This window comes from Cloeon dipterum, chromosome X (assembly GCF_949628265.1).
Source record: "Cloeon dipterum chromosome X, ieCloDipt1.1, whole genome shotgun sequence".
NCBI classification, from domain to species: Eukaryota; Metazoa; Arthropoda; class Insecta; order Ephemeroptera; family Baetidae; genus Cloeon; species Cloeon dipterum.
Window position 1 is genome coordinate 31,347,901 of NC_088790.1, and position 25,567 is coordinate 31,373,467.

General features: G+C 39.8%; 2 protein-coding genes across 7 annotated transcripts; one reads left to right on the forward strand and one right to left on the reverse strand.

Moving 5' to 3' along the window:
* The first annotated feature begins 360 nt into the window (after window positions 1-360).
* Window positions 361-16,007, forward strand: LOC135947321 (tubulin monoglutamylase TTLL4-like). Of its 6 annotated transcripts, XM_065496071.1 has the most exons (18): window positions 2,906-2,967; window positions 3,868-4,072; window positions 4,892-5,227; window positions 5,970-6,208; window positions 7,223-7,299; window positions 7,407-7,526; window positions 8,395-8,484; window positions 8,546-8,662; window positions 9,462-9,733; window positions 9,783-9,990; window positions 10,053-10,179; window positions 10,328-10,670; window positions 10,723-10,863; window positions 10,919-11,126; window positions 12,127-12,200; window positions 12,696-12,753; window positions 14,367-14,476; window positions 15,653-15,792. In XM_065496071.1, exons 1-17 carry the CDS (start codon window positions 2,921-2,923, stop codon window positions 14,435-14,437), a joined length of 2,733 nt encoding a protein of 910 aa, XP_065352143.1. In that variant the 5' UTR covers window positions 2,906-2,920; the 3' UTR covers window positions 14,438-14,476; window positions 15,653-15,792. The 6 variants fall into 6 exon arrangements, with proteins under 6 accessions (XP_065352140.1, XP_065352141.1, XP_065352143.1 ...); XM_065496068.1 differs by lacking the exons at window positions 2,906-2,967; window positions 12,696-12,753 and adding an exon at window positions 361-442 and having other exon boundaries at window positions 15,653-16,007; XM_065496069.1 differs by lacking the exons at window positions 2,906-2,967; window positions 12,696-12,753 and adding an exon at window positions 2,617-2,646 and having other exon boundaries at window positions 15,653-16,007.
* Window positions 15,922-18,256, reverse strand: Uba4 (Ubiquitin-like activating enzyme 4). The gene is made up of 6 exons (XM_065496082.1): window positions 17,954-18,256; window positions 17,566-17,896; window positions 16,733-16,935; window positions 16,465-16,679; window positions 16,193-16,415; window positions 15,922-16,138 (listed from the first exon to the last, which is right to left on the reverse strand). Exons 1-6 carry the CDS (start codon window positions 18,129-18,131, stop codon window positions 15,993-15,995), a joined length of 1,296 nt encoding a protein of 431 aa, XP_065352154.1. The 5' UTR covers window positions 18,132-18,256; the 3' UTR covers window positions 15,922-15,992.
* Between the last annotated feature and the right edge of the window lie 7,311 nt (window positions 18,257-25,567).

A 25,567-nucleotide genomic window follows, 5' to 3' on the forward strand; every position in this document is an offset into this window, starting at 1 on the left:
GCCCATTTTACCAGCTGCAACCGGCACACCCATTTAAACAGCTGCAACTGGCGCGCCCATTTTACCAGCTGCAACCGGCACGCCTATTTTACCAGCTGAAACCGGTGCACCCAAATTTAACCGGTTTTTTTACTTCCGGGATTAAAAACACGCATTTTTAAAGGTTTTTTAAAAACTATCGATTAATTGACTATCGATAGTTTTTCGGTTAACCTATCGATATTTTTTCGGTAGTGAAAAAAAACTACCTATCGGTTCTCGATAGGTACTTTCTCAAAGATTCCCATCACTATATTATTATCAAAGTCAGTTCCGCGCGCCACCATTTGGCGCCGTGTCAGCAGCGTCGCTGCGAACTTCCCCCACTGCCACACTTGGACGATGTCGAGTTGAATGGAATGGCGCTCTGAAAATTGTGATAAAAGCGACGACTCTTCTCCAGGTAAGCGCTCATTCGGCATTTTACGCATTCGTCGGGCTCGGGCCGTTCTTCAATCAGTTGGCGGCCGAGTGTGCGGCCGCATTTCGGCCGCGGCGCGGGGGAAACGGTCGCGGACCCCGGGTGGGCTCGAGTGTCGCGCTGTGCGGCCGCGATTGCCGATTCTCGTCTCTGTTTACCACTTCTTCCCGAGGCTCAATTAGATCTGCGGCTCGCGTTTCGCTCGTCGGGCCGACGAACCCCGCGTTTATTTGTGTCGAGGGCCGATCACGGTCGAAAAGAGGACACATTCTCTGCTCTCAACTGCTGCTTTATTGATTTTTGCTCGCTCTTCGCCTCCATTCTTTCTCGTTCGAGTACGCCAAATCTTTCTTTGCTCGCACTCGTAAGGGGCGCTGGGCGCTACCCTTTGTCCGAAAAGAATTTGTTTGAAATGGGTGATCCGAAAGGAACTAATATTTCCTGTGCGAAATTTTCCAATGTTTTGAATTTTTCAGAATTTTTCAAACCAAATTTGAATTTTTTCGTTACTTAACATTTGCCGATGGAGGATTTTAAGAAATTGGCGGCTTTTGATCACTTAAAATAAAATTTATTACGAGTTTTAAGTGCATCTTTTTTAATAATATTTATTCTTTTGGTTATTTTTATTTATTTAAATTTTATTTTAATTTTTAACTAAATTCTTGGCAGGCATCGTTTTGAAAAATATCTGAGATCAGCACATGGCTAAAATTGGAATTGATATTTTGTGGAGAGACCAGAGAAAGAAAAATCGGACTCCATTTTGTCACACAAAATTTTGCTCTTATGATCCTACTATAAGTTCTTTTTAATTAAGCTGCACAAAAAAATCTAAAAATTAGTAAATAAAATTTTTTGACAAATTCTCTCTGGGAAAATTCCAATTGTCGGACAGTTCACATTTTTCTTTGGACAGAGATTATCATATTTTAGACAAATTTAATTTCAAACCTTGATTTTTCCGGACATTTTCCAAATTTTTTTACAAATTCCTAAATTAAAATACATTTTTTTAATATTTTCGTGGGAAATAATTATTTAGAAAAAATGTAATTCAAAATATTAACAATTTTTGGAACAATTTACAATTTCCTTAAAAAAATTACTAATTTTTAGACAACTTTCAGTAATTTTTTGCTGCTTTTAATTCGGAAAACTCCAAACTTTGCTATTTTTGGGCAATTTTCCAATTATTGAACTGATTCCTGTCATGAAAATTCCAATTTTTGGACATATCTGATATTCCGGCTCGGAAAATCACGAATATTAGGTTAAATTCACTTTGTTTACCAATTAAAATCCAGAATAAACTTATTTTTATGATTTTATGCATAAATTTTACAGTTTTGGTCATCAATTTCCAATTTACGGTCAAGTTTAAATACATTAGAGTAATTGAATTTTAGAAAATCCTAAAGGTTTTAATTTTTGGACAGTTTCCAATTTCTTTCGATACATTTGTATAGATCATTTTAATTTTGAAAATTCAATTTTTCAGTAAAATGACAACATTTGGCCATTTTCCCCAATTTTTGAACCAATTCCAGTCAAGAAAATTCCAATTTTTAGACATGACTGATATTTTGGATAAATTTTTGCTAGGAAAATTAGAAATATTATAAAAATTTACAATGTTTTGACAAATTCCATTCCAAAAATTAATATTTTGACGATTTATTTTTGAAAATTTTTACAATTTTAGTTACGAGTTTCCAATTTACGCACAGGTTTTAATATAATAGATTAATTTAATTGTAATTAATCGCACTGATTAGTCAAATTTCGATTTTTAGAGATTTTATTTATTTAATATTTTAATTCAAAAAATTCCAATTTATCCGAAAGAACTGTGATTTATTGTAAATTAAAATATTTATCAATTTCAAATTTTTGAGGCTTATTTTTTATTTTTTGACGTAAATTTTGAAAATTATTATTTTTTACCGTAAAAATGTTGAATTTTTTCGAACTCAGATCAAGAATATCTAAAATATTAAGTAGAATTCTAACTTAAATTAAATTACAGTTCCAATTTTTTATTTTTAGGCACAATTTGATATATTTGTCATATTAAAATTCCTTGGAATAGGACGATTTCCAAGCTTGTGGAACAAATTTTCGAAGAAATGCTTTTCGGACTGTAAGGAGCTGCCACTGATTGCGAGTAACTCACACGACACGAGGTTACGTGTGTGTGTGTGTGTCCAATGGTAGTGAGGCCTTGCCTCAAGGCCGCGCCGAATACTTAAATTTTCGCTCATTCGCACCGTGGGGGCCTCGCGCCTCGCGCCTAGCTCTTTTACTTTTTCTGCGCATAGGAAGCCTTTCACGTGTCGCGCGTGTTATGGTATTTATCATTTTCTTTCGCTTTCTTTGTTGTGTGCTGTACGCAGGCAGTCGTACTCTTTCTCGGCATTCAATTTATATTATATCGAGAAAGACAGCAGCCAGAAGACAATGTTTGTTCACATTGCACACACTCACTCGTGCCCACGTCGTGCCAGGTCGTTTTTTTATATTATCTGTTCTATATACTTGTCGCTTAAAGTGTTTTTTTGCTGTTTTTGTTGCGATAGTTTCTGTTTTTAGAAAAAATTCCCAAAATAAATATTTTTTTCTCAGGATTAGATTTTTAAATTAAAATTTTCCACGGAAATTCTTTTTAATGTCATGTAGAGCTGGAGGAAGCAATATTAAAGTGAAATTGACTTCAGATTTGATTTATTTGGGGTGGAAAACGTAGGGAAAGACACCAATGACGGTCAAATTCAGCCAAATTTAATTTTAAAAAATTCCCCGCCTGCCCCTGGGGGTGGGGGTTGATTTTAACCCCCTCAAAAACTCATAATTATGTAAATAGATACCAACACCGAGAGTAAAAATGCTTTAAACTAGATTTGTTGCAATTTAAAATAATAATTTCACAAAATAAAAAATTTGTTTTAAAAATTAAATTCGATTTTCTTGAAAATTCGGAAAATTCTTTACAGCATTTTTTTCTAATTAAATTAGTCACATTTTGGCAATCTCAAAAATTAAAATTTTGGTTCCTTTCGATACGCAGGAATTTCTTAAAATGTTTGGTGAAATTTTAGTGACCTTGACCTTTGACCTAGGAAGTTTGTCAACGTGGCAAAGTTGTTGGCCGTTTAATGTAGATAATTTTAAACACCTTACTTACCAATTTATCTTTACCCCAACCATGGTTATAATTTTTTTTAATTCTACTCTTTTTCAAAAAATTAGGCTGACCTAAATATTAGTGAAAAATTTCATCACAGTCACCCTGCCAGAAATAATTTATTATTGCCAAGGTTGTTAAAATTCTTCGAAATCGATCGAAATTTGCGAGTGGCGGGTGAGTGAAGAGTGAATCGCGATAATTTTGCTGAATTGCTCCGCAGTTGCAAGATGGCCTATGTCAAAGTGCCTGCTCACGGATGCCAGCAGCCGACAAAGTGTCAGAATCTCTCGAGTAGCTGCCGCTGCCCTTATTCCCCTAACGGGGGCGGTTTTCCCGAGTGGAGCTGCAGCCACTGCTCTCGATCTCGACCCCACTGCAGTAAGGACGCGCCTCACTCTGAGTACGAGTACGTCGGCCCCTCGATGGTGAGCTGAAAAAGCACCCCAATCCGCACCCCGTCACCCGTCACGCAAACCAGTAGCGCAAATCGGAGTTTGGCCTCGTTGTTTTTATTTTCAAACACCGCATTTGTGCTCTGCGATTGAACGGAATAAATAATTGTTAGACTGACCCTTGTTCGTGTCAAGGTGAAGGGAAAATCTGAGCAGCGTTACTACCGACGATCCACTCGTAGTTTTCCATTAAATTAATTTCTTATGTTTTAAAATAAAGAAACACTGAATTCGTTGCTTGGGCGCGCGCAAAGTAAGAATTTTTGGTCACTACCACGCATGCGTCTCCCCTCTGACGTCACAGCCATGCTTCCTATTCCTAGCTGATAATGAGAGAGCAGGCGATGGCAGAGACATCTGCGCACTCACACGCAGTTCTAGAAGTCACGTGACTCAATCCCGCTATCTCATTGGCTAAGAGCAGGCACGTGCATTTCTTGCTTCTCCCTCCTCTTGTATTACCCCCACTCTGAGGAGTATGATATGCGCAGCAGAGTGCGCGCCGGTGCTTTGAGGAAGTGGAGGGGAGAAGCAAGAGAGATAAGCGCTTGCTCTTGGCCAATGAGATGGCCGGATTGAGTCAGATGTCTCTGCCGTCGCCTGCTCTCTCTGCTAGGAAGCATGGCTGTGACGTCAGAGAGGTGACGCATGCGTAGTAGCGACCAGAAAATTCTTGCGTTCGCGCGCCAAAGTAATTTAAATTTCCATAAACATCCACTTAACGCGTTAAACACTCCTTCCCTATTCCATTAATTATTCCAACCTCAATTTTCCCTCTTTCTCTCATTTCAGATGGGTGACTCACGCAAGAATCACCGATGCACCCTGTCGTCGTCGCTGCCTGTTGACGACAGCCCGTCTCGAAGCTACCTGGACGCGCGGCACCTCAATGGCTTCTCCGAGGTGTCGCCGAGAAGCAATCCGGGCCGCTCGGAGAACCTGGAGCACGGCGGCTCGAAGGACGCGCACGCCTTCCTGCGTAATTCGAGCCAAGTGCTCGGCGAAATCCAGTGTCAGCCGTGCGTCGGCGACGAGTTGGGCAAGGCGTCGCAGATGCTCAAGGACTCGGCCGCCTCGCTCGACCAGGGCGTCAATGGCTGGCCCGACAGACAACGCTACCGCCACGAGGTCAGTTCAGTGAAAAATACCTTCAAGACCGTCTTTGACGAATTTTCTGACCACACCAATCGATTCCTAAGGGTCGAATTAGGTTATGTGGATGTTTTTTCCGACCAAAAAGTGCAGTGCGACGTGCGAACTTTTTTTCCCGCCAAAACAAAACGAATGTGAGAAGTGCGCATGCGTGAGAGCTGGCTGGATGTGATTAAGATGTCATTCGTACAGGCGGTCTCTCTGCAAGTGCTCAAACCAGCTCTCACGCATGCGCACTTCTCACATTTATCGTTTTGGCGGGAAAAAAAGTTCGCACGTCGCGCTGCACTTTTTTAACGGAAAAAACATCCACTTTACCTAATTCGACCCTCAGGAATTGAATGGTGTGCTCAGAAATTTGGTAAAAGACGGTCTTTAATAAATCTACATTATTTATTATTTCAGAAATATTTTTTAACGACAAAATGGCGAGCTGTCAGCCTTATTTCAAAGGCATTTTCACCCAATTGACAAAATTCCCACACTTTCCATATGAATTCGTGTCGAATTTTCCAAACAGAGCACGAAAGTCAGATACTGGGCAGCGATAAACCGCAATTCAAATCAAGGAATTTGGAGCAAGTAGTGCAAGACTGGGTAAAATCCTTTTAGAACTCTGCATAATCGAGCCGAAAATCGATTGCGGCGCGCATTCCGCCGTTAAATATTAATGCGGTCCAATAAGCCTTGGCTTTTTGAATTGATGATTGCATTGCAGCTGGAGGCGGTGAGATCGCAACTCCACTCGCTGAGGAACCACAGTGCCATTTCGTTCAGCAAGCAACCCCAGGAGAGCAAGAGGATGCGCCGCGAGGGCTGCAGTGCCGGCTCGCTGCCCAACGCCAACGCCGCCTCCGCAGCAGCCGTAGCTGCAGCAGAACTGCACGGAAAAAGGGCCAGGGAGCTCTCTCCTAGCTTTCTCGAAGACATGAACAGTTCCGCAGAACACGAGTCCAGGTCTGATTTAATTTAAATCATTTATTTGGAAATTTTCTGCTGTTCACCAAGCAGGAGAAATTAATTTTTCCTTTTTCTAATATCAAGAGTGATTAATTCATAAACAAATTATATAGTTATTTGAAAAAATGCGAAATTGTATGTTCAAAAAATGTTTTAGTCTAATGTGAGGTCATTTTGTGCATGTTTAAGAAAGAAATTCGTCAAAAATCTGGGTTGTTTTGAAATTTTAAAACTTTTTAAAGTGATTTTAAGGCGGTGTCACTTACGGGAATTTTAAAATAAAACGCGGTTCTAAAAAATCTTGAAAGGGGGCGTGGCGGGTGCCCAAATCTGCGGGAATTTTTATTTTTTTCCATATTTAACCGCGATTTAAAAATAAAACATGAATAAATTAATGTTATTTAGAATAATTTTGTAAAGGGGGCGTGGCAGGTTACCAAAACTGTTGAAAATTCAAAATTCTTACCATTTTCGGCGAGATTTTCAAATGAAATCTTGAAAAAATCAACGCTAGTTGGATAAATTTTGAAAAGGGGGTGTGGCATGTTCGCAGACCCGTTGGAAACCCAAAATTCTTTCCATTTTCCACGAGATTTTTTTATTCAATCGTGAAAATTACCGTTAGTTATAGATTCATCTTGATATGGGGGCGTGGCATATTCCCAAAACCGTTAGATATTCAAAATGTTTACCTTTTTCCATGAGACTTTTAATATAATCTTGAAAGAATTATCGTTGGCCAGATTCAAATTGAAATGGGGGCGTGGTATGTTCCCCAAACCCGTTGAAAACTGGAAACCCAAAATTCTTTCCATTTTCCTCAAGAATTTTTGAGGAAATCTTGAATAAATGGACGTTAAATGGATAAATTTGGAAAAGGGGGCTTGGTAGGTGTCCAAACTCGCGAAAATTCGGATGTAAATATGATTTATTGGTTCAAAGCCAAGAAAATTACCGGTTTGAGTGCCAGAATATTTTTAATAATAATTTTTTGTTAATAATTTTGTGCAGTGATATCGCGATAGACGAGGATTACGAGGACGATGACTGCCAGACGCTGACCGACGAGTCAAGTTCAAGTGAATCAGGTGAGTCCGCTTTTATTTGAATTAATTGAAATGAAGAATTGAATCACACTTCTTATATTATCATGCTTATAACCTGTGTTTGATGCATGCGCCGTGTTTCGGTTCAGGCTCCAATACTCCGTCAGTTGTCGGAGATACCCTGGGCAGTATTTCATTAACCGATTCAGTGCCGTCCAAGACCTCCAGTTGTAATGGTCTGACGGCGTTAAGCATCACCAGTAAAACAGGTGATTCCGCATGATCTCCTCTTCTCACTCAATATAGCACTGACAGTGACAGGACGTCATTATTGGCGCAAACATTCATTTCGCTAGTAATGCCTTCTTGTTATTACTCTTTTTATTTAGAATTAGTCAAACAATTGAAATTCTTAGTTCGGACCAGGGTTCTGAATGAAAATCCGATTTAATTAGACGTTTTATTTTTGACCTGTGTCCTTGACAAATTTTCTGAGCCCACCAATCGACTCCTGAGGGTTGAATTAGGTAAATTTTACATTTTTTCCGTAAAAAAAAGTGAAGCAAGACGCGCGAACTTTTTTTCCCCGCCAAAACAATTTGAATACGAGAACTGCGCATGCGTCAGAGCTGGTTTGAGCACTTGCAGATTGACCACAGCTGTACGATTGTCTTTGTCACATCCAGCCAGTTCTGACGCATGCGCACTTCTCCCATTTACGTTTACATTTTTGGCGGGAAAAAAATTCGCGCGTTGCTCTGGACTTTTTGGTCGGAAAAAACATCCACACTAACTAATTCGCCCCTCAGGAATTGATTGGTGGGCTCAGAAAACTCGTCAAAGACGGTATTTAAATAAATTTTTACCCAAATTAAATAAATTCCCGATTTTTAAACTTCGACCCTTTCGGAAAGCCATAAATTGATTGTACCCTGATTGTCTATAAACCAAATTTCTAATCTAAATTATGCAAGATCTTTATTTTTAAACTAATTCAAACTAAAACGTCGATTTTTCTTCTAAATCCTTGTTTCGGATAATTTCGAGCCCTGTTCGTTAGACTCTTCTTTTTCGGTCATAAAATGTAGCGCTATCTATAATTTGCGATTTTAATTAAATCCCATTGCTCCGAATCAGCGCAAGGAATGGAGTCGCCGCTGAGAACGAGTCTGTTCAGCAGTGTGCCGCCGTACGTGCGGTTCCAGTTGCCCGTCGAAGGAGCTCAAGGTTTGTTTTTTCTAAAATCCGCGGCGGTCGCCTTGTGTTTGATCGCGAGTCTGTTTCGCAGGCGAAGAAGCCACCCTACCTCCCGAGGTCAGAAGACTTCTCAAGTGGAAACTCAGTCCAATCACTCCTCTGGTCGTCAGAAGAACTCTGTTGAGATCTAATTTTAGACTTGTAAAGAGTAAGTAATGCCGTCGACCTTAATCCGTCTTGCTTTGCGATCAGTTTTTTCTTTTTGTAATCACTCGGGTGATGCTCTGAAAGAAAAAGGCGTCATTTTCTGAAAGTAAAATTAAATTTCTATTAATTTTCCTCTGAGCCGAGAATTTTAAAACTTTATTTCAAAATAATAAAAAAGTTGTATTTTAATTTTTTAGAGACGCTTTAAAAATTCCAGTTAAAAATTTAAACAAAAATGCAGGTTTTTTAAATCATCTATTTGGAAAAATTGGCCGAAAAAAATTCATGAAAATTCTAAAAATGGTCCGATTTTGGAAAACCGAACATGTGCGGATTCGTTTCACCAAACGGCATCGATTGGTACCTAAATCAGAACCCTCCGGCACAAAGGGTCCTGGACCCCAAAAACAAAAGTTTGAAATGTTACAAATCGCGTTTTTTGAACTTTAAAAATTAAAAACTCGGTTGCTATGGGCTGTAGAGTAATAAACTCAACTTTTTCAGACTCGTCGTGAAATTCTGCGTCTTTTAGGCCTTTTTCCACGCCCAATATATAAGTTTTTAATTTTGTACAAATGTTCGGAAATCTATAAACGACACCTGATTAGTTTAATTTAGCAAATTTCAAAATTTAGAGCCTTGTTACAAGTCAGGATAAGACCCTGAAGGTTATAAACCACCTTAAAAATTTTATTGTGTCAATTAATATTAAATTTGGCAGATTTTTGTTTTAATTTTATTTTTATTAAATAAGCAATCCCAATTAATGGAAAATATTTTATTCCCATGATTTCTTGCAGCTAGCAGCGACTGGTCGGGGACGTGGGGGAAGCACATGAAGTCAGCCCTGTTCACAACCATCAAGGACTACCAAAAAATGAACCACTTCCCAGGCACGTTCCAGATCGGCCGCAAGGACCGGCTGTGGCGCAATTTGCAGCGACTCACATCCAAATTCGGGCAAAAAGAGTTCGGATTCATGCCAAAGACATTCGTGCTACCTCAAGACCTGCGACTCCTCCGCCAGGCCTGGGAGAAGACCTGCGGCAACGAGAGATGGATCATCAAACCGGTATTTTCTGATCATTTGCGAGAGAGAAATGATTACAAAAAATTCACAGCCCGCGTCGGCGAGGGGAACGGGCATTCGAGTCGTGCACAGGTGGTCGCAGATCCCGAAAAAGAGGCCGCTCGTCGTGCAGAAGTACATTGCCCAGCCTTACCTCATCAACGGCAGTAAATTCGACCTGAGACTCTACGTGTTTGTCACCAGCGTCGATCCTCTCCGAATATACCTCTACGACGATGGCCTAGTTCGGTTCGCTTCTGGTACATTTCCCATTTTTAATTTTTGCTTCGCAGGTTGGTTAATTTGGTTTTTGAAATTGCAGTGAAGTACTCAAACGAGATGAGTAGCCTTGGTGACCGCTACATGCACCTCACCAACTACAGCATCAACAAGAACAGCGCGCAATACAAGCAAAATGAAGACGCTGATGCCTGTCAAGGACACAAATGGTTAGTTTTCTTTATTTTTTAATTTTTACTCCTCAGTTTTTAATAATATTCTAATCGTTTATCGTTCGCTCTTGAAAAAAGAATTAACCTGCACATTTTTTTGTAATTCACATGAATATTTGGCAATTAAATATAAAAATCCCCTCAGGACTGTGAAGGCGCTTTGGGTGTACCTGTCTGAGCAAGGTGTGGACGTGACCAAGCTGTGGGCGCGGCTGGAGGATCTGGTGGTGAAGACGATAGTCAGCGGCGAGTCGTCGATCGCCACCCTGATCCGCGAGCACGTGTCGTCCCGCTACTGCTGCTACGAGCTCTTTGGCGTTGATGTGCTGCTCGACGAGCACCTCAATCCGTGGCTACTTGAGGTCAACATCTCGCCGTCGCTCCACTCTTCTTCTCCTCTTGACCAGGCTGTGAAAGGACCATTGGTGTGCAATTTGCTCAACATGGCAGGATACCACATTCCTCACAAGCTCCCATCCTCCATGCAGGTATTAATTCACTATTTTAATTAAATTTCGCATCTTTAATTATTATTTACAGAAGGATTTTCTGAAGACGTTAGCTCCCGAGGCGAAGACGCACCAACTGTGTTTGGACAATCGCCTCTACTACGTCGGGCTGTCTCGTGACGAGGCTACAAAGCAACTTTATTTTACCAAAGAGGCCTACCACCGAGAAGATGTGAGTTTTAGACTCATAATCACAACAAATAAATTATTTATTAATTTTCTGTTAGTTTCTGGGTCAAATACTCCAAAACCTGACCGCCGATGACGTTCGGCACCTGATTCAAGCCGAGGACGAGCTCACCCAGGCGGGTGGATTCATCAGAATTTTCCCGACGCCCTACTCGCACCGCTACCATCAATTTTTTGAAGGTCCTCGCTATTACAACATGCTCTTCGACGCCTGGGAAACGAGATACCACTCCAACAGATCGCCAGGTAGGACATATTTCTCTAGAAATGTGCTTCGAATTGGTAATTAAATACTTATCGGTTTTTATTCGCGATCAACAATTGAAAAGATTAATTAATTCTTTGAATAATTGAATTTCAATTTTTAAATGAAGCGTGGTTTCTTTGAATCAATTAAGAAGACGTGGCACGTTTCGTTAAGTGCGGTAAAATTGTAAATTTTAATTTTTTACATTGAATTGTTCTGGGAATTTAAAAGTAGTGGCGTGTTTTCGTGGAAAAAATAAAAAGAAGGTGATAAAACGATCTGCGTTGCGCAGGAAAATCGTGTAATCTGACGTTTTTGCTGAAACTTCGCAAGAATTTTGGGTTTTGGGCAGGAATTCTCGGAAAAGAAGGCGCGGCTCGTGCTTTAAAGCGCGGTAAAGCCGAAATATTGGTCGTGTATTCCACGAAATTGTTAAAGAAGGCGTGGTTTTTGTTTCTAAGCGCAGGTAAATGGTACGAGTCAACGTTTTTGCTGAGAACTCACGGAAATTTTAAAATAGGCGCGTGTTTACTTGGATCAATTAAATAAAGGAGGCGTGGCATGTATCGAAAAGCCTCGGAAAATTGCCGATATCTCGTGGGAATTTTGTAATGGGGCAAGAATTTGCAGGAAAATTTAGAAAGGAGGCTTTCGGGAAGATTGTAATGAGGATTTAATAGAAAATTTAAAAAAGAGGCGTGGCACGTGTCGAAAATTCTTGGAAAATCGTAAAATTTGCTGTTTTTGCAGTAAACTTGCAGGAATTGTATTTTAAAATTCGGTCTTGATGGACGAATGCTCAGAATTGAAAAAAGAAGGCGTGGCACTTGCTAGTAAGCGCGGGAAAATCTTTACGAATATTCTCAAGCAAAACCCAGATTAAATTACCGAATTATTGATTGTGCTTAACATCCAATCGGTAGTCAGTTTTACATTTACATCTCTAAAAACGATTATTTTCCATTATTTTAAATAGAATTGCGGAATTTGTGTTTGCAGGAATTTCGTTGCTGGAGGACTACTGCAAGGAAAAGTACCACCTGAACATCCCGGCGCTGAGTGCTCGCGCCAAGGTGAGTCACGATCCTTCATTTGACCTCTACTTTTGCTTCTAATGAAACGAACGCATGTCACCACCGACTTGCAACGAAAATTCTTTCGGGAAGGGCAAATAAACAAACAAAACTTTATCTTCTTTCATTGTGAGGGTAGCATTATTAACAACTGATTTCTAAAATGGTTTATCTCGACTATGTAAATATTTTGCTACTTAAACCGTTCCATTGTAAATATCATTTTTGCTTTTTTATCGTTTCGTTGTTGGTTAAGCTTTTTGATTCTTTCGGTGCTTAACAGTTTTGTAAATTTTGCCGCAGGACTAATTAATTTATTGATTAATTAATTATACACACCTATAGCGGATCACCTATCAGCACCAATTTATAATACTATTTTCTGGTTGTTATTTTTACTCTCGTTAATATTATGATAAGTTGTTGCACTCGAGATGCTAGAGTTCTGACTGATTCAATCTCAATATTAATTGTTGACAATGCCGAACTAAATAGGCCAAAGTGTGTGGCCTGTTGCGCAAGATTTACTCGCATATTAAGAAAACAGAGCAGAGTAAGTTGATTCATCATCTAGGCCCGTATATTTCAGGACTAGCCTTTGTTAATTAATTTGTGCGTTGCAGTATCTCAAATATTTATATTTAATTAAATGTAATAGTGCTTAGGCTCTCTACCGTTGTCATTCGGCCGTATATTTTTATTATCCTCCGCCGCCCGCCGTAGAATTTAATCTTCTCTGTGTTTTCAGTGATGTCATCAAATAATGTTGTTAGATTTATTTCATTGTATCCGTAGCCAAAAAAAGAAAGAAAGAAAGGGAATCAAAATATTATTGCTGCCGAGTGCCTTAATTATTTTTTTGCTCTTTTTGAGTAGCTCCCCTTTTTCTGTTAGCTGTAGTTCCTCCCACTCTCACAATCAGGGTTCCGAATTTTCGCAGCGGGGGCCAGACGCGCAGATATATGGCGTCCGGTGGAGCATGGCGCGAAAAAATGGACATAATTTTCATTACTCTTAACTAATTTCGTCTTTCGGATCGTAAAATCAAACTCTCGACACTCCAAAGAGAGCTTTTTTCCATCCAAGTTCAGACGCCATCTTGGATCTGCGCAGTGCGAACCAATTTAATCGCACATCGGGCTCCCGCTGGCTATTTTTTGTTTAAAAATAAGAAACCCGTATTTTCGGAACCCGGAATTTCGCTCGCAGCGAGCTTAAAATCAAAATGAGCTTTAGTCTGAGATCCCTCTGCTCTGCGGCTGCTTGAAAGTTTTCCTGTAATCTTTGAATCGGTGTGCGGAACGGAGTATAGTTCCCGTAGGTGTCTTTAAAAACCGAATTGTAGCGGCAATCAAAATAAAAACCTATTGTTAATGTTTGGTGTCCATGTACGCGGAGCTGTGAGATTAAAAAAAGTTTTCAAAGCCATCTGTATGATATTTTGAATTTAGCCGTGCTCACAATTCATTCGAACAGCTGGCAAAAACTGGTACCATGGTTTAAACCGAATGATTTGCTGGGTTTATCGAAAAATTTCCAGGAAAAAATGGATGGAAACGAAAAATCCGGTTTTTAACTCAAAAAATGCCTCAAGAACGCTTCTGATTGGCTCTTTGCCGAAGCATTGAGACACTAGCGCCACATAGTTACAGTAGCTGTCGCTGTGGCGCTGCTGTCTCCATCTTGAAAGTCTGTAATTTGGGAAAAATCGGATTTAAACCATTGTCTGGAAACCAGCTTAGTGTGAGCACCGAGTTTAGTAGAATAGTAATTATAAATCATTTTATATTTAATCAAATCTGAATCGCCGCCTTGTAAAATAAAGCCACTCATCTTGCTCGGAGAGGTAATGGACTGTCTTCTTTAAAAAATCTTCTCACTAACGCACTGTGCTAACAAGATCTTTGCTCTGCCATTTTTATTCAACACACAAAACTCACTCTCACACACGATCGTTATTAATCAATTAATCGTAGTCTCTATAGCTGTACTGTACAAATAAATCTGTAGATTTCCACACGAGAATAATAATTTGAAATTAGGTCGAACCGTAACACCATAAACTCTATACTTCATGGTTTCAATGTTGTAGCATTCAATATTTTACTCTGTATACGTCGTCCGCGTCCACAGAGCGTTGAGATTAAATTGTGTTCCGTTTTGCAGTCGTCTGCCGATCCGGACACTCCGACGGAGACAGCGGAGGGGAGCAGAGCATCGCCAGTTCACTCCTCTGAAGAGTCAGACACCAGGCCCGAGAGAATATTCGCTCACAGGTAATTGCAATCGCACCAAGTTTATAAATTTGAAGACTGTTGTTTTGTTTCGTAAAAAATCCTATTCATTAGAGATGAAAAATTAGACTTAAAATTAAAAATGCTGTGATTTGTGGACAATAAACAACTAAATGTTGGAAAATGAATAGTATTTTTTTAATTAATGCTGATTAATCATGTGAAAATGTTTCATTTTGCATTGAAAACGCATGACTAGTGACGTCAGAGGGGTGGCACATGCGCAGTAGCGACCAAAAAATTCTTGCTTTGCGCTTTGATCGAAATAATAATTATTTGAACCTTGGGAATTGATTGGAATATACGAAAAACGGTTAGTGGGTCTTTAAGTGCGGTGGAAGTCTTAAGATGCATGACTATTACGTAAAACAGGGAAACGCCCCCTTTTTTGAGCCTCGAACTTGGAATTTCCACACGACTAAATCAATTAATCAGTGTTTGATGTGATATTGGTCCATTCTTCGACAAAAACACATTAAAAGTCGATTTAAACCGATTGAAAACAGAGAAATCAGCAAGAATTCTTAGCCCGAGGAATCCTCGACGCTGATTGGCTGACGTATTATGCTTGTCAACAGCTCCCACACGGTTGCCTAGCAACAGCTGGCGTGTATTGCAAAGTGCGCGGGAGAATCTGCCATGCGCGTTGTCAGCCAATCAGCATCGAGGATTTTTCTAGCAGAGAATTCTTGATGATTTCTTCGATTTGAGTGTTTTTATTCGGAATTAAATTGATTAAACCAACTTTTAATATGTTTCTGCGATTATAAATCAATCTTCAGATCAATTCCTCTTGCAGAAATCCATCAAAATATTTAAACCAGCGCAATTGTGATTAAAAACCAAAGAAATCTGAGAAGGCAGCAAAAATTCTTTGCTCAAAAAATCCTCAACGCTGATTGGCTGAATGCAGCGCGCATGTCAACATCTCCCGCGGTTGCCTAGCAACAGCTAGCGTTTATTGAAAGTTGCGCGGAAGCTGTTGACATGCGTGATGTGGCAGCCAATCAGCATCTAGCTAAGAATTTTAATGCTTTTTCCAATTTTCGTATTTTTATTCACAATTTAATCAACTTCTGCGATCATAACTATTATGCTTCATCTAAATCTGAAGAATTTTTGAATTATTTGAAAATTTATTTAAAAAAAAATTCGCAGTTTGTCGAGAGCGGCTCGTCCGATGGCGCAACAGGCGTTGCTGAAGGCGAAGAAGCACCATTTCCCATGCTGGCGGCGGAGTTACTACTTCACCGCGCTGTCGTCGCGCTACCTGAAAGCGACCAGGGCCCGCCTCTTCAAGATGACCAAGAGCAACTCGGCGTGACATTCTCGCTGCTTGTATAGTGATTCTGGATAAAATTTCTTTTTTAAAAAAAATAATGTATTCGGCCTGCGATCAATCATACACACAAAAAAAAACACTCGAATGTAAAGAAAAGGTGATTTTAATGTCATTGTCCCGCATATTTTCATCGTCTGAATAAAAGTATAGTCTTTCTTAATAAACCGGAAAGCGTTGGTCTATCACTTTGGCCCAGTTGTGCAGCCCGCCTTTCATGTCCACCACCGCGTCTTCAGGGAATTCTTCCTTGTAGCGCGCTGCCGCTAGTTGACTGTTGTTTCCCCTCCGACAGACGAAACAAACTAGGGGGAGATTTAATTAATTCAGGAATATTATTTTATTTATATAATTGTTACCTTTGAAGTTTTCCTTTCCCTCCTTGGCGAGGTCAGCGCTGGTTTTGATGTCTTTCAGTCGGGTTTCGAAATCGTTGTAAGGATGATTTACCGAGCCTTCGATGGCGCACATTCCGAACTCGCCTTTTGACCGAACGTCGATTAGGAGTAGATTTGGTTTTTCTTTTTGGACGAAGGTTGGCGTCACTCTTTCCTCGTCTTTTAAAAGGGTAACTGGCACGTCCTGAATTTTTTGTTTAAACATAATTCAATCAGTTAAGTTTTTTAATTACCTCTCCACACATTTCGACGTAATAAGGCAGTTTGGCCTCAGGTTTTGGTCCACACGCCGGACACTTTTCACTAGCCAAGCGCAATTTAACGGTCCTCAGGGACATGTCGCTTGCGTCCAGAATAATCATTCGTCCTGCTAGCGATTTGCTGCCGGGCCAATTAACGATTAACTTGATCACCTCGATGCTCTGGATCAGGCCAATCAAACCAGGAACTGAAAATTTCTAATTATTGATCACAAAATGATTTTTTAAAAAGGCGAATTACCTGCGCCAAGGACCCCAGCCTCGCTGCAACTGTTGGTCGTGGTCGGCGGCACGGGGAAGAGGCAGCGGTAGCACGGCCCTTTCACTAGGCACCCGTCTTTTTCCACATTAGCGTTGTAAACCGTCACCTGACCCTCCAGACCGAGGGCACTGCCCGACACCAACGGCTTTTTGTGCTTCACGCACGCGTCATTCAACAAATACCTGAAAATTGTTCGTTTTTCTATTAAAAATCAACACAAAATTTTGATTTTAAAAAAATTATCAGAAAGAAATAAATTTTCTCTTTAAAAATGCTTAAAACTTCACCTAAACCAATTTCAAGTTCAAAAAATGCTGAAAAAATTCACATTTTCGAACTTTTGCGCCAAGACGCTGGTGGCGGCCATCATGCGCAGCCCATTCAAACAAAATTTTATAATTGAAGACGAAGTTTCTGAGCTTACAAATCGATTCCTGAGGGTCGAATTAGGTAAAAAGGGTGTTTTTTCCGACCAAAAAGGTCCAGCGCAACATGCGAACTTTTTCCCGCCAAAACAATTTGAATGCGAGAAGTGCGCATGCGTGAGAGCTGGCTGGATGTGACAAAGAAGACATTCGTACAGGTGGTCTCTCTGCAAGTGCTCAAACCAGCTCTCACGCATGCGCATTCCTCGCAAATACGTTCATATTGTTTTGGCGGGAAAAAAAGTTCGCTCGTCGTGCTGGCCATTTTGATCGGAAAAAATATCCAACCTAACTAATTCGACCCTCAGGAATCGATTGGTGAACTCAGAAAACTCGTCAAAGACTGTTTTTAAATTAAAAACAACATTATTTATTTTATCTTGGTACCTGGTTCCAATATTATCACTGGCATCGACGACGACGTCACACTGGCCGACCAGGCTGTCCGAGTTTAGCGGCGTGAACCTCTGCTCTATCGGCACGATTTCCGTGTAGCCGTTGTCCTGCGCGAAGAAGCGGAAGGCGGACTGCACCTTGCTGACGCCAATGGTGGCGTCCGAGTGCAGCGTCTGCCTGTGCAGGTTGCTCACTTCGACGTGGTCGCTGTCGACCACTGTGATACGACCAACTCCGGCCTTCGCCAGGTACAGCATCACCGGACAGCCCAGCCCGCCCGCGCCGACCACCAAAATTCGGGCGTTTTTCAGAGCCGTTTGCCCTAAAATCGTACTATTACAATTGGTGCCCATTAAAACAAATAATAATAATTTAAAACCTGAAACGCCGATTTGCGGAAGGATGATTTGCCTGCTGAACCGGACAATGTCTTCGGTGGTGAGGTGGTCGAGGTCATCCTTGTTGCTCTTCAATTTTGCAAGAAGTTTTTCCTTTTCTAGCAACTCTAATCGCAATTTGGAAATTTCCAACTCGAGTTCTTCCACCGTTGAAGCCATTTTGACATCAATTTACGAACCAATACGATGTTTTGATATTTGTCGGCTTATCAGTACCAGATTTTAATTCTTAACAGCTGTCAGAATCAGATAATTTTCAATTCTTTAATTCTTGCAGTGCAGTGCACGCGCAACACCTGTGTTGTGTGTTTTTGTTTTTGTTCCGCGGCTCAAAGGTGGGTAGGAAAAGGAGTAAAGGAAATTCGTCTTAATACTATATATTTACCAACAAAAACAGAAAGAAAACTATCTCATAGGACGGATTTTACAATTTTTTATTGTTGAGATTGTTTTTTCATTTAATTACCATTCTCTAGACCCACCAACATTAAGTTTCTTACACTTCTCGTTCTGCCTTCCTAACTTGCCTGCTGCAATGCCGGTACAAATGCAACTTATACCGGTCAAATGAGTACCGATTTAATTTGAAATTCAAATTCTTAGAGCTCGAATTTGATCCAAAATCGGTTGATAAATATAAAATACGGTAAGATTATGTAAATTATCTAAATTTTTGAAATAATGATACATAAAACGTATTCTTGACATCAATATACGCTATTTACGAACCAATACGATTACCGATTATACGGATATTATATATTGTTTTGGCGGGGAAAAAAGTTCGCACGTCGCGCTGGACTTTTTTAACGGAAAAAACATCCCCCTATACTAATTCAACCCTCAGGAATCGATTGGTGTGCTCAAAAACTCCATCAAAGACAGTCTTCAAACAATAAAAATTGAAATTAAGCCACGAGAAAAGGCAAGTCTAAGGGTGCGAGGCTAACAATTTGTGTAGATAGAAATTTTTCCCTTGATAGCCCTTCACAGTCCTTTAAAATACAAATTTATCGGTCACTTTGGCCTGTTTCTGATTATATATATATCCCATAAGTGATCAAAATATTAGTTGAATTCGGTTTGAGGCTCAACTTCCATGAATCCGATTAGACTATTATAACCTACAAGAAAAAGGAAAGTTGTAATAATTAAAAAAACAATGCTGAAATTTAAAAAGTAAAATAGTTTTATTTTAAATAAAGAAGTAAGACATACAGTTATTTGTAAAACAAATTTTAATTACGCGCAGAAATTGCTAAATCAATAGCTCTTTTTAAGCTTTTTAACTCTGAGAATTTATTTACGCGAGAGAGGAATTTTTCCCAATCAATTTCATCCTCGCAAGTGAACGCAGACCTCGGAAGCACAGTAAATATCTTGAGATTCTGCAAGATTTCGCCTCTCTTAATTCGAGCAATGATGGTGTCGTTGTCTCTGAAGTCAATAATGAGTAGATCAATGGAGACGGCTTCAAGGAGCGGTGCTGACAGAATGCTCGAAAAAGCGACTCTATCATAATTGCTGCAATCATTTAAAATTGTTTTGTAGCATCGTTAGCAACGAAAAAAGTCGTCAAATATTAAATAATATGGAAACTTTCCTTAATTTCCGGTTTTTTTAACTTCCCGTTATATATATTGCATAATAAAAGGAGGGTAAATCACTACTGTGTTGGCCGGAAACTCGCAGATTGAATGCAACGAGCAAATATATGGCGTCTGGTAGTATATGGCGGGAAACTTACAAACGTAAAATGAAATTGTCTTGGAAATTTATCATGAAAATCCCTTCAGCTCAGTGATTTTGTTGTTGCTATTTCTTCATACAAACAGCTGATTTTAGCCCGGTTAATGGCGAATCGACCACCGGATATGGCACATTTGGCTAATGGAAATGTAAAAAAATACGCGGGAATGAAATTATATGGTCGGCACGCCTCTTTTGCGATGCTTCCGATTGGCCTTCATTGAATATTTCAACGACTTCTGACCGGTGAGAACCAACACAGATCAAAACCCGACCTTCCGGTGGGAATTATGACTGCGCGGAAGGTTTTAACTTTGTTCACGCATGCGCAGCGATGAGATTAAGCCTTCCTGTGAGTTCAAGAAGCAATCTGAACATACTGCGCATGCTTACGATGCGCAAAAGTTTACTGCGCAGCTTCAAAATGAGCGAATTTGTCATGCTGACTTATATTTTTGTTGTTATTTCTTTAGCAACAGCTGATTACTTTGGTAATTGCGACGAATCGACCGTTAGATGGCACATCGGGCTAATGGAAATGTAGGAAAATACGCGGGAATGACATTATTAGGTCGGCACGCCTCTTTTTCGACGCTTCTGATTGGCTACTGGACTGTCTCCTGATTTGCCTCCATTATTTTGACGCCATTTTTAATTCTGACTGGCGGAAACCAACACAGATCGCATCGCAACCTGGCCCCCGGTCCTACCCCCCACCCCTTGTGGCCGCGAAGTCGTGAACCGATCATGTGTATTCTAGAAGGGGTGGATTCCTAACGAAAGGATAATTTAAATTTTTATATGATATATGCTTATATACCTTTTTGTATCCCGCCATTCAAATCGTTTCAATTGTTGCATCGCATCAACAGGAGCATCATTCCCAGACAAAGTGCAACGATTTAAGCTCAAAGACCGCAGGTTAGGGCAGGAGCTGAAGATTTCGCCAAATGTCATGTTGTCCTTGATGTCTACATCCCACAGAGTCAAGTGCTGAAGTCTCTCTCCGTTTCTTTTCAGGAAACACCTTAAAGGGTGCGCTGATTTAGTACCGAAAAGGTTACCGCAAATAACTATTGCGGTTACTAGTTTCGGAAGATGCGGAAACTCGTTCATTTCTTCATCAATCATCATATTGGTGTAATCAAACTAAAAAAATTAAATTAAAGTTTTCGTATACTATATCAGTTTAAAGCGAATTTCTTACTCGTATTGCTGTTAGTTTTTCAGCAAAAATTTGAGCCACTCTTATATTCGCGACTGAACGTGGATCTAGATGCATTTTGATGTTTCTTTGTTTTGGGTTTTTTGTTCTTGTGAGAGTATCCATTTTCAAGCGTAACCGCCTAGGCGTAAAATTGAAACCGCCGATGTGGACGTTCACGAAGTCATCCCTGAAGGTGACACGACTCGAAATTTCAACGTCAATTTTGACATAATTCGCTTCGATGTGATCCAATTTTTTGCATTGTCGAGTGATGTCCAATATTCCTGACAAAGGGACAACAACGTCCTCTATCTTAAGGAATGCCAAATCCTTGAGCTGACTTATCGAAGCTAATTCGCGCTCTTCAAGCGAATGACGATCATTTTTCGAACGAGTGCAGATTGTTAATTTCTGTAGGTTCGGAGTGTTTGACTCCAAGCACCTGATGAACTGAAAAATGTAATTTAAATTTATTAATGGATTGGAATTATAAGTATTTAAATAATGGTTTCACCTCTTTAAAGCGTGAGTTGGACAAAACATTGGATTTTTTGCAGTATGTGATGCGCGGTAGATGACTGATGTCAAGTTCTGTACGGTGTTTGGAGTAGATCAAGCACGGCAAAATGGCCCAAAGTTTGTCAATATGGTTTTCTTGACCGTCGCACTCCAAATGATGGTTCTCTTCCATTTGAAACACTTTTTGAAACATCTTCTCCTTAACAGGCCCTGAAATTAATCAATTCGTTGTTTTATTTCAGTGTCGTGCCAATTAAAATATATTATTCAATAATAGAAAAGTGTAACGTTCTTAAAAAATTAGAGGATTAATTTCGTTTGACTTCAGCAGGGGCCCAGATGTGCGATAAAATTGGTTCGCACTGCGCAGATTCAAGATGGCGTCTAAACGTGGGAAGCAAAAAGCCCTCTTATTGGATCGCTGTAAGCATGTCAAGAGATTGTTTTTACGATCCAAATCACACAATTAGTACAAGCAATGCAACAAAATTATGCATCACAAATATTTGACCAAAACTTTGTTCTTTTCGCGCATTTTCCGTTGACAATTTTTTCGCGCCATCCCCCACCGGACGCCATATATCTGCTTTTAAGCACGAATCTGGTTTGAATAACAAAATTTCAAAAAAAAGCAACTAAAATTATGAAATTTGCTAAGTCTAATCTTTTCATATTGCTAATTATTTGCGTACCAATAATGATCTTAGCAAATGCCTTGTCATATTTATCGATGTTGTCAAACACGGTGGTCATGGCCATGTCCAATAGGCTGGGTGCTGACACCTGAAAGAAAAAAAGATGAATTAGGTTTTTTTTAGCAAAAGAGCGCGGCATATAATTGGAAAATTTCTCAAGGCAACGAGGATGAAAGAGAGAAATAAAATAAAACTTTTGCTGACGTTGTTTGATCTCCAATTTCCTCCGCTTTCTTAAAAGTTACTGATGTTGATTATTACAAGAAAATAATAAAAATATTAGAGCGCAACCAATTAGATTTTATTTTTATGATATAATAGAAACAAGTCCATTTTCGCTTGTGAACATTTTACGCACGTTGCGTGAAGAAGAAACCCCGTAAATATAATAGTTTTAATTTTTCTATGCGCGCAAAAATCTGAAAATTGATATCTAGACACCGGCGGGGATTTTTCGCGTTCGTTATAGTCAGTAAAAAAGTCTTTGTTTTCTTTCATTTGGAAAAAATGGAAAAAATCGTGATTTTTGGCCTAATATATTGATGTCCCTTGTCATCTTTGATTTTGATCGGATCAGCTGAATTTATGAAAGGGAAAAATTAAGAAATAATCACGCCGATTTGTTTCATCTATACAAAGCGAGGGAACGCTTTCATTTTCGCTTACAAGGGAAATATTTAACATGATTGCATGCACATTTTCGCTTCAGTAACAATTAATTTCGTAGCGCGACTCCTTGTACAAAAACGGTTAGAGCTCTAAAAATTATTTTTACCATTTTTGTTGAATTTGCAGAAGAGAGAATCACATACGTGTTGAGCGAGAGAGGATGAAAACACGACTGCTGCGACTTCGAGTCTTCTTGCTTTTAGGAGAGAATCTTTGGTCCTCTATTTAGTGCGCCTGATGAGAAAATATGGATGCCAGTGCAGGTGGTCAGCCAGCAGGTGACGGCCTCAAAACGCTCTTTTAACAATAAGAGGCAAAATCTTCCCGTTTATTATCCCTGGCGATGCCCGCACCCTATTCATCCTTCCACGCCGTTTCTCTTTCTTGCATTCCAGCGTGTTTTTCGTGATTTTTTACCAAGCGTGAAGCTAAACAACTACAATAACCCTCTTTCACACAAAAGATGTTATTGCATTCTGATCTCCAACAGCGCGGTGGCTTGAATTCTCTCCCCATAAATAGTCGCATACTTTGCTTCGCGCATAACCCATCCATAAATGATTTTTCCGCTCGAAACTCTAAATTTTTATATATAAGAAAATTTCACTCATATTGTTTCTAAAATTTATTTTGAGCTTTGCCCTCAACAGAACGGAGAAGAGGGTGTGTCGTTTTGCCGCTCATTTTTTACAATTTATTTATAGGAGAAAATCTAAGATTTAAAAAGAATTGTTCAGACACTGTTGTTTCTTTCACAGGAGATTATTAAATTTTGTTATTTTTGAGGACAAATTATTATTTATTTACTATTTAAAAACTGGCAGTTGCGCGAAAAATTGGGACCATTCACAGTGTATGGTACCCTGAAAAATGTTATCAGGGTAGATCATGTGTGTTGTGACACTCTTTAGCCTGTTACTGACCTTAGAGGCGCCATGACCAGGCGCCAATATCGACAGTCAAGAGCACCGCGTATTTTTACAGAATTGGCATTTCTATTCTTTTGAGCGTGAGACGAGCACTGTTCAAGTAATATTAAAGAGAGGCTTTTGAGAATGGCTTGGCCCAGCAGCAAGGTCAAATAGACAGGTATCGGCATGGTGGCGGCGGCGGAGGCGCAGGTCTGCTCGGCACGTCGGACGGCCCTCCCGGCTCATCTGCGTGGACCGTAAAAGTTACAGGCAACAGCCAGGCATAACACATAATTTTCGTGGTGTTAGAGAGAGAAAGGTCACCACATTCCATGAAACCGACAAGACTATTTTAATCAAAAGGAAAATGGTAATTAAAAAACAATGCTCGTTAAAAATAAAAATATTTTTATTTTAAATAAAGAAGTAAGACGTACAGTTATTTGTAAAACAATTTTTAATTACGCAAAGAAATTGCTAAATCAATAGCGCTGTTTAACTCTCTCAAACGTTTTGAGTGAAAGGAGCGGTTTTTATAAACATCCCTGGAATTGAACTTTAACTTCTGACCGATATGACATCTCTTGAGATTGCGCAAGATTTCGCCTTCCTTGATTCGAGCAATGATGGTGTCGTTGTCTCTGAAGTCAATATTGAGTAGCTCAATGTCGACGTCTTCAAGGAGCGGTGCTGACAGAATGCTCGAAAAACCGGCTTTATATTTATAAAGGCTGCAATCATTTAAAATTATTTGAAGTATCGTAAACAACGAAAAATGTGTTAGGTCATCAAATATTAACTAATAAGGAAACTTTCCTTAATTTCCTCAGCGGGGGCCAGATTCGTGCGATGCGCAGATATGGTGTCCGGTGGGGGATGGCGCGAAAAAACGGTCGCGTGAAAATGCGCGAAAAGAAGCAAGTTTTGGTCAATATTGTGTCAAAATTTGCATTTGTCATTTGGACCGTAAAAACAAACTCTTGACACTCGTACGGCAATCCAAAGAGAGCTTTTCGTTTTCCACATTCAGACGCCATCTTGGATCTGCACAGTGCGAACCAATTTTATCGCACATTGACCCTCGCTGGTCCGATTAGAACATACTGCGCATGCTTGAGATGCGCACAAGTTTACTGCGCAGCTTCAAAATGAGGGAATTTTTCAAGCTGACTGATATTTTAGTTGTTATTTCTGTACTAACAACTGATTAGCCCTGTAATTGGCGAATCGACCGTTATAGATGGCACGTAAGTCTGATGGACAATGTAACAAAATACGCGGGATTGAAATTACTAGGTCGGCACGCCTCTTTTTCGACGCTTCTGATTGGCCGCTGGACTGTCTCCTGATTGGCGTCCATTATTTTGACGCGATAATGAATTCTGACTGGCGGAAACCAACACAATCGCAACCTGGCCCCCGCGCGGTCCATCCGAAGGGCTAGATGTCTATATACCGAAAGAATAATTTATATTTTTACATAATATACATACCATTTTGTATACCACCATTGAAATCGCTCCAATTGTTGCATCGCATCAACAGGAGCATCATTTCCGGACAATGAACATTGTTCTAATGTCAAAGACTGAAGGTTAGGGCAGAAGCTGAAGATTTCGCGAAATGTCACTTTGTACTTGATGTCTATTTTCCTCAGAGTCAACTGCTGAAGTCTCTCTCCGTTTCTTTTCAGGAAACACCTTAAAGGGTGCGCAGATTTAGTACCGCAAGTAACCGTTGCGGTTACTAGTTTCGGAAGATGCGGAAACTCGTTCATTTCTTCAACATTCTCCAGGTAGGTGTAATCAAACTAAAAAAATTAAATTAAAGTTTTCATACTATATC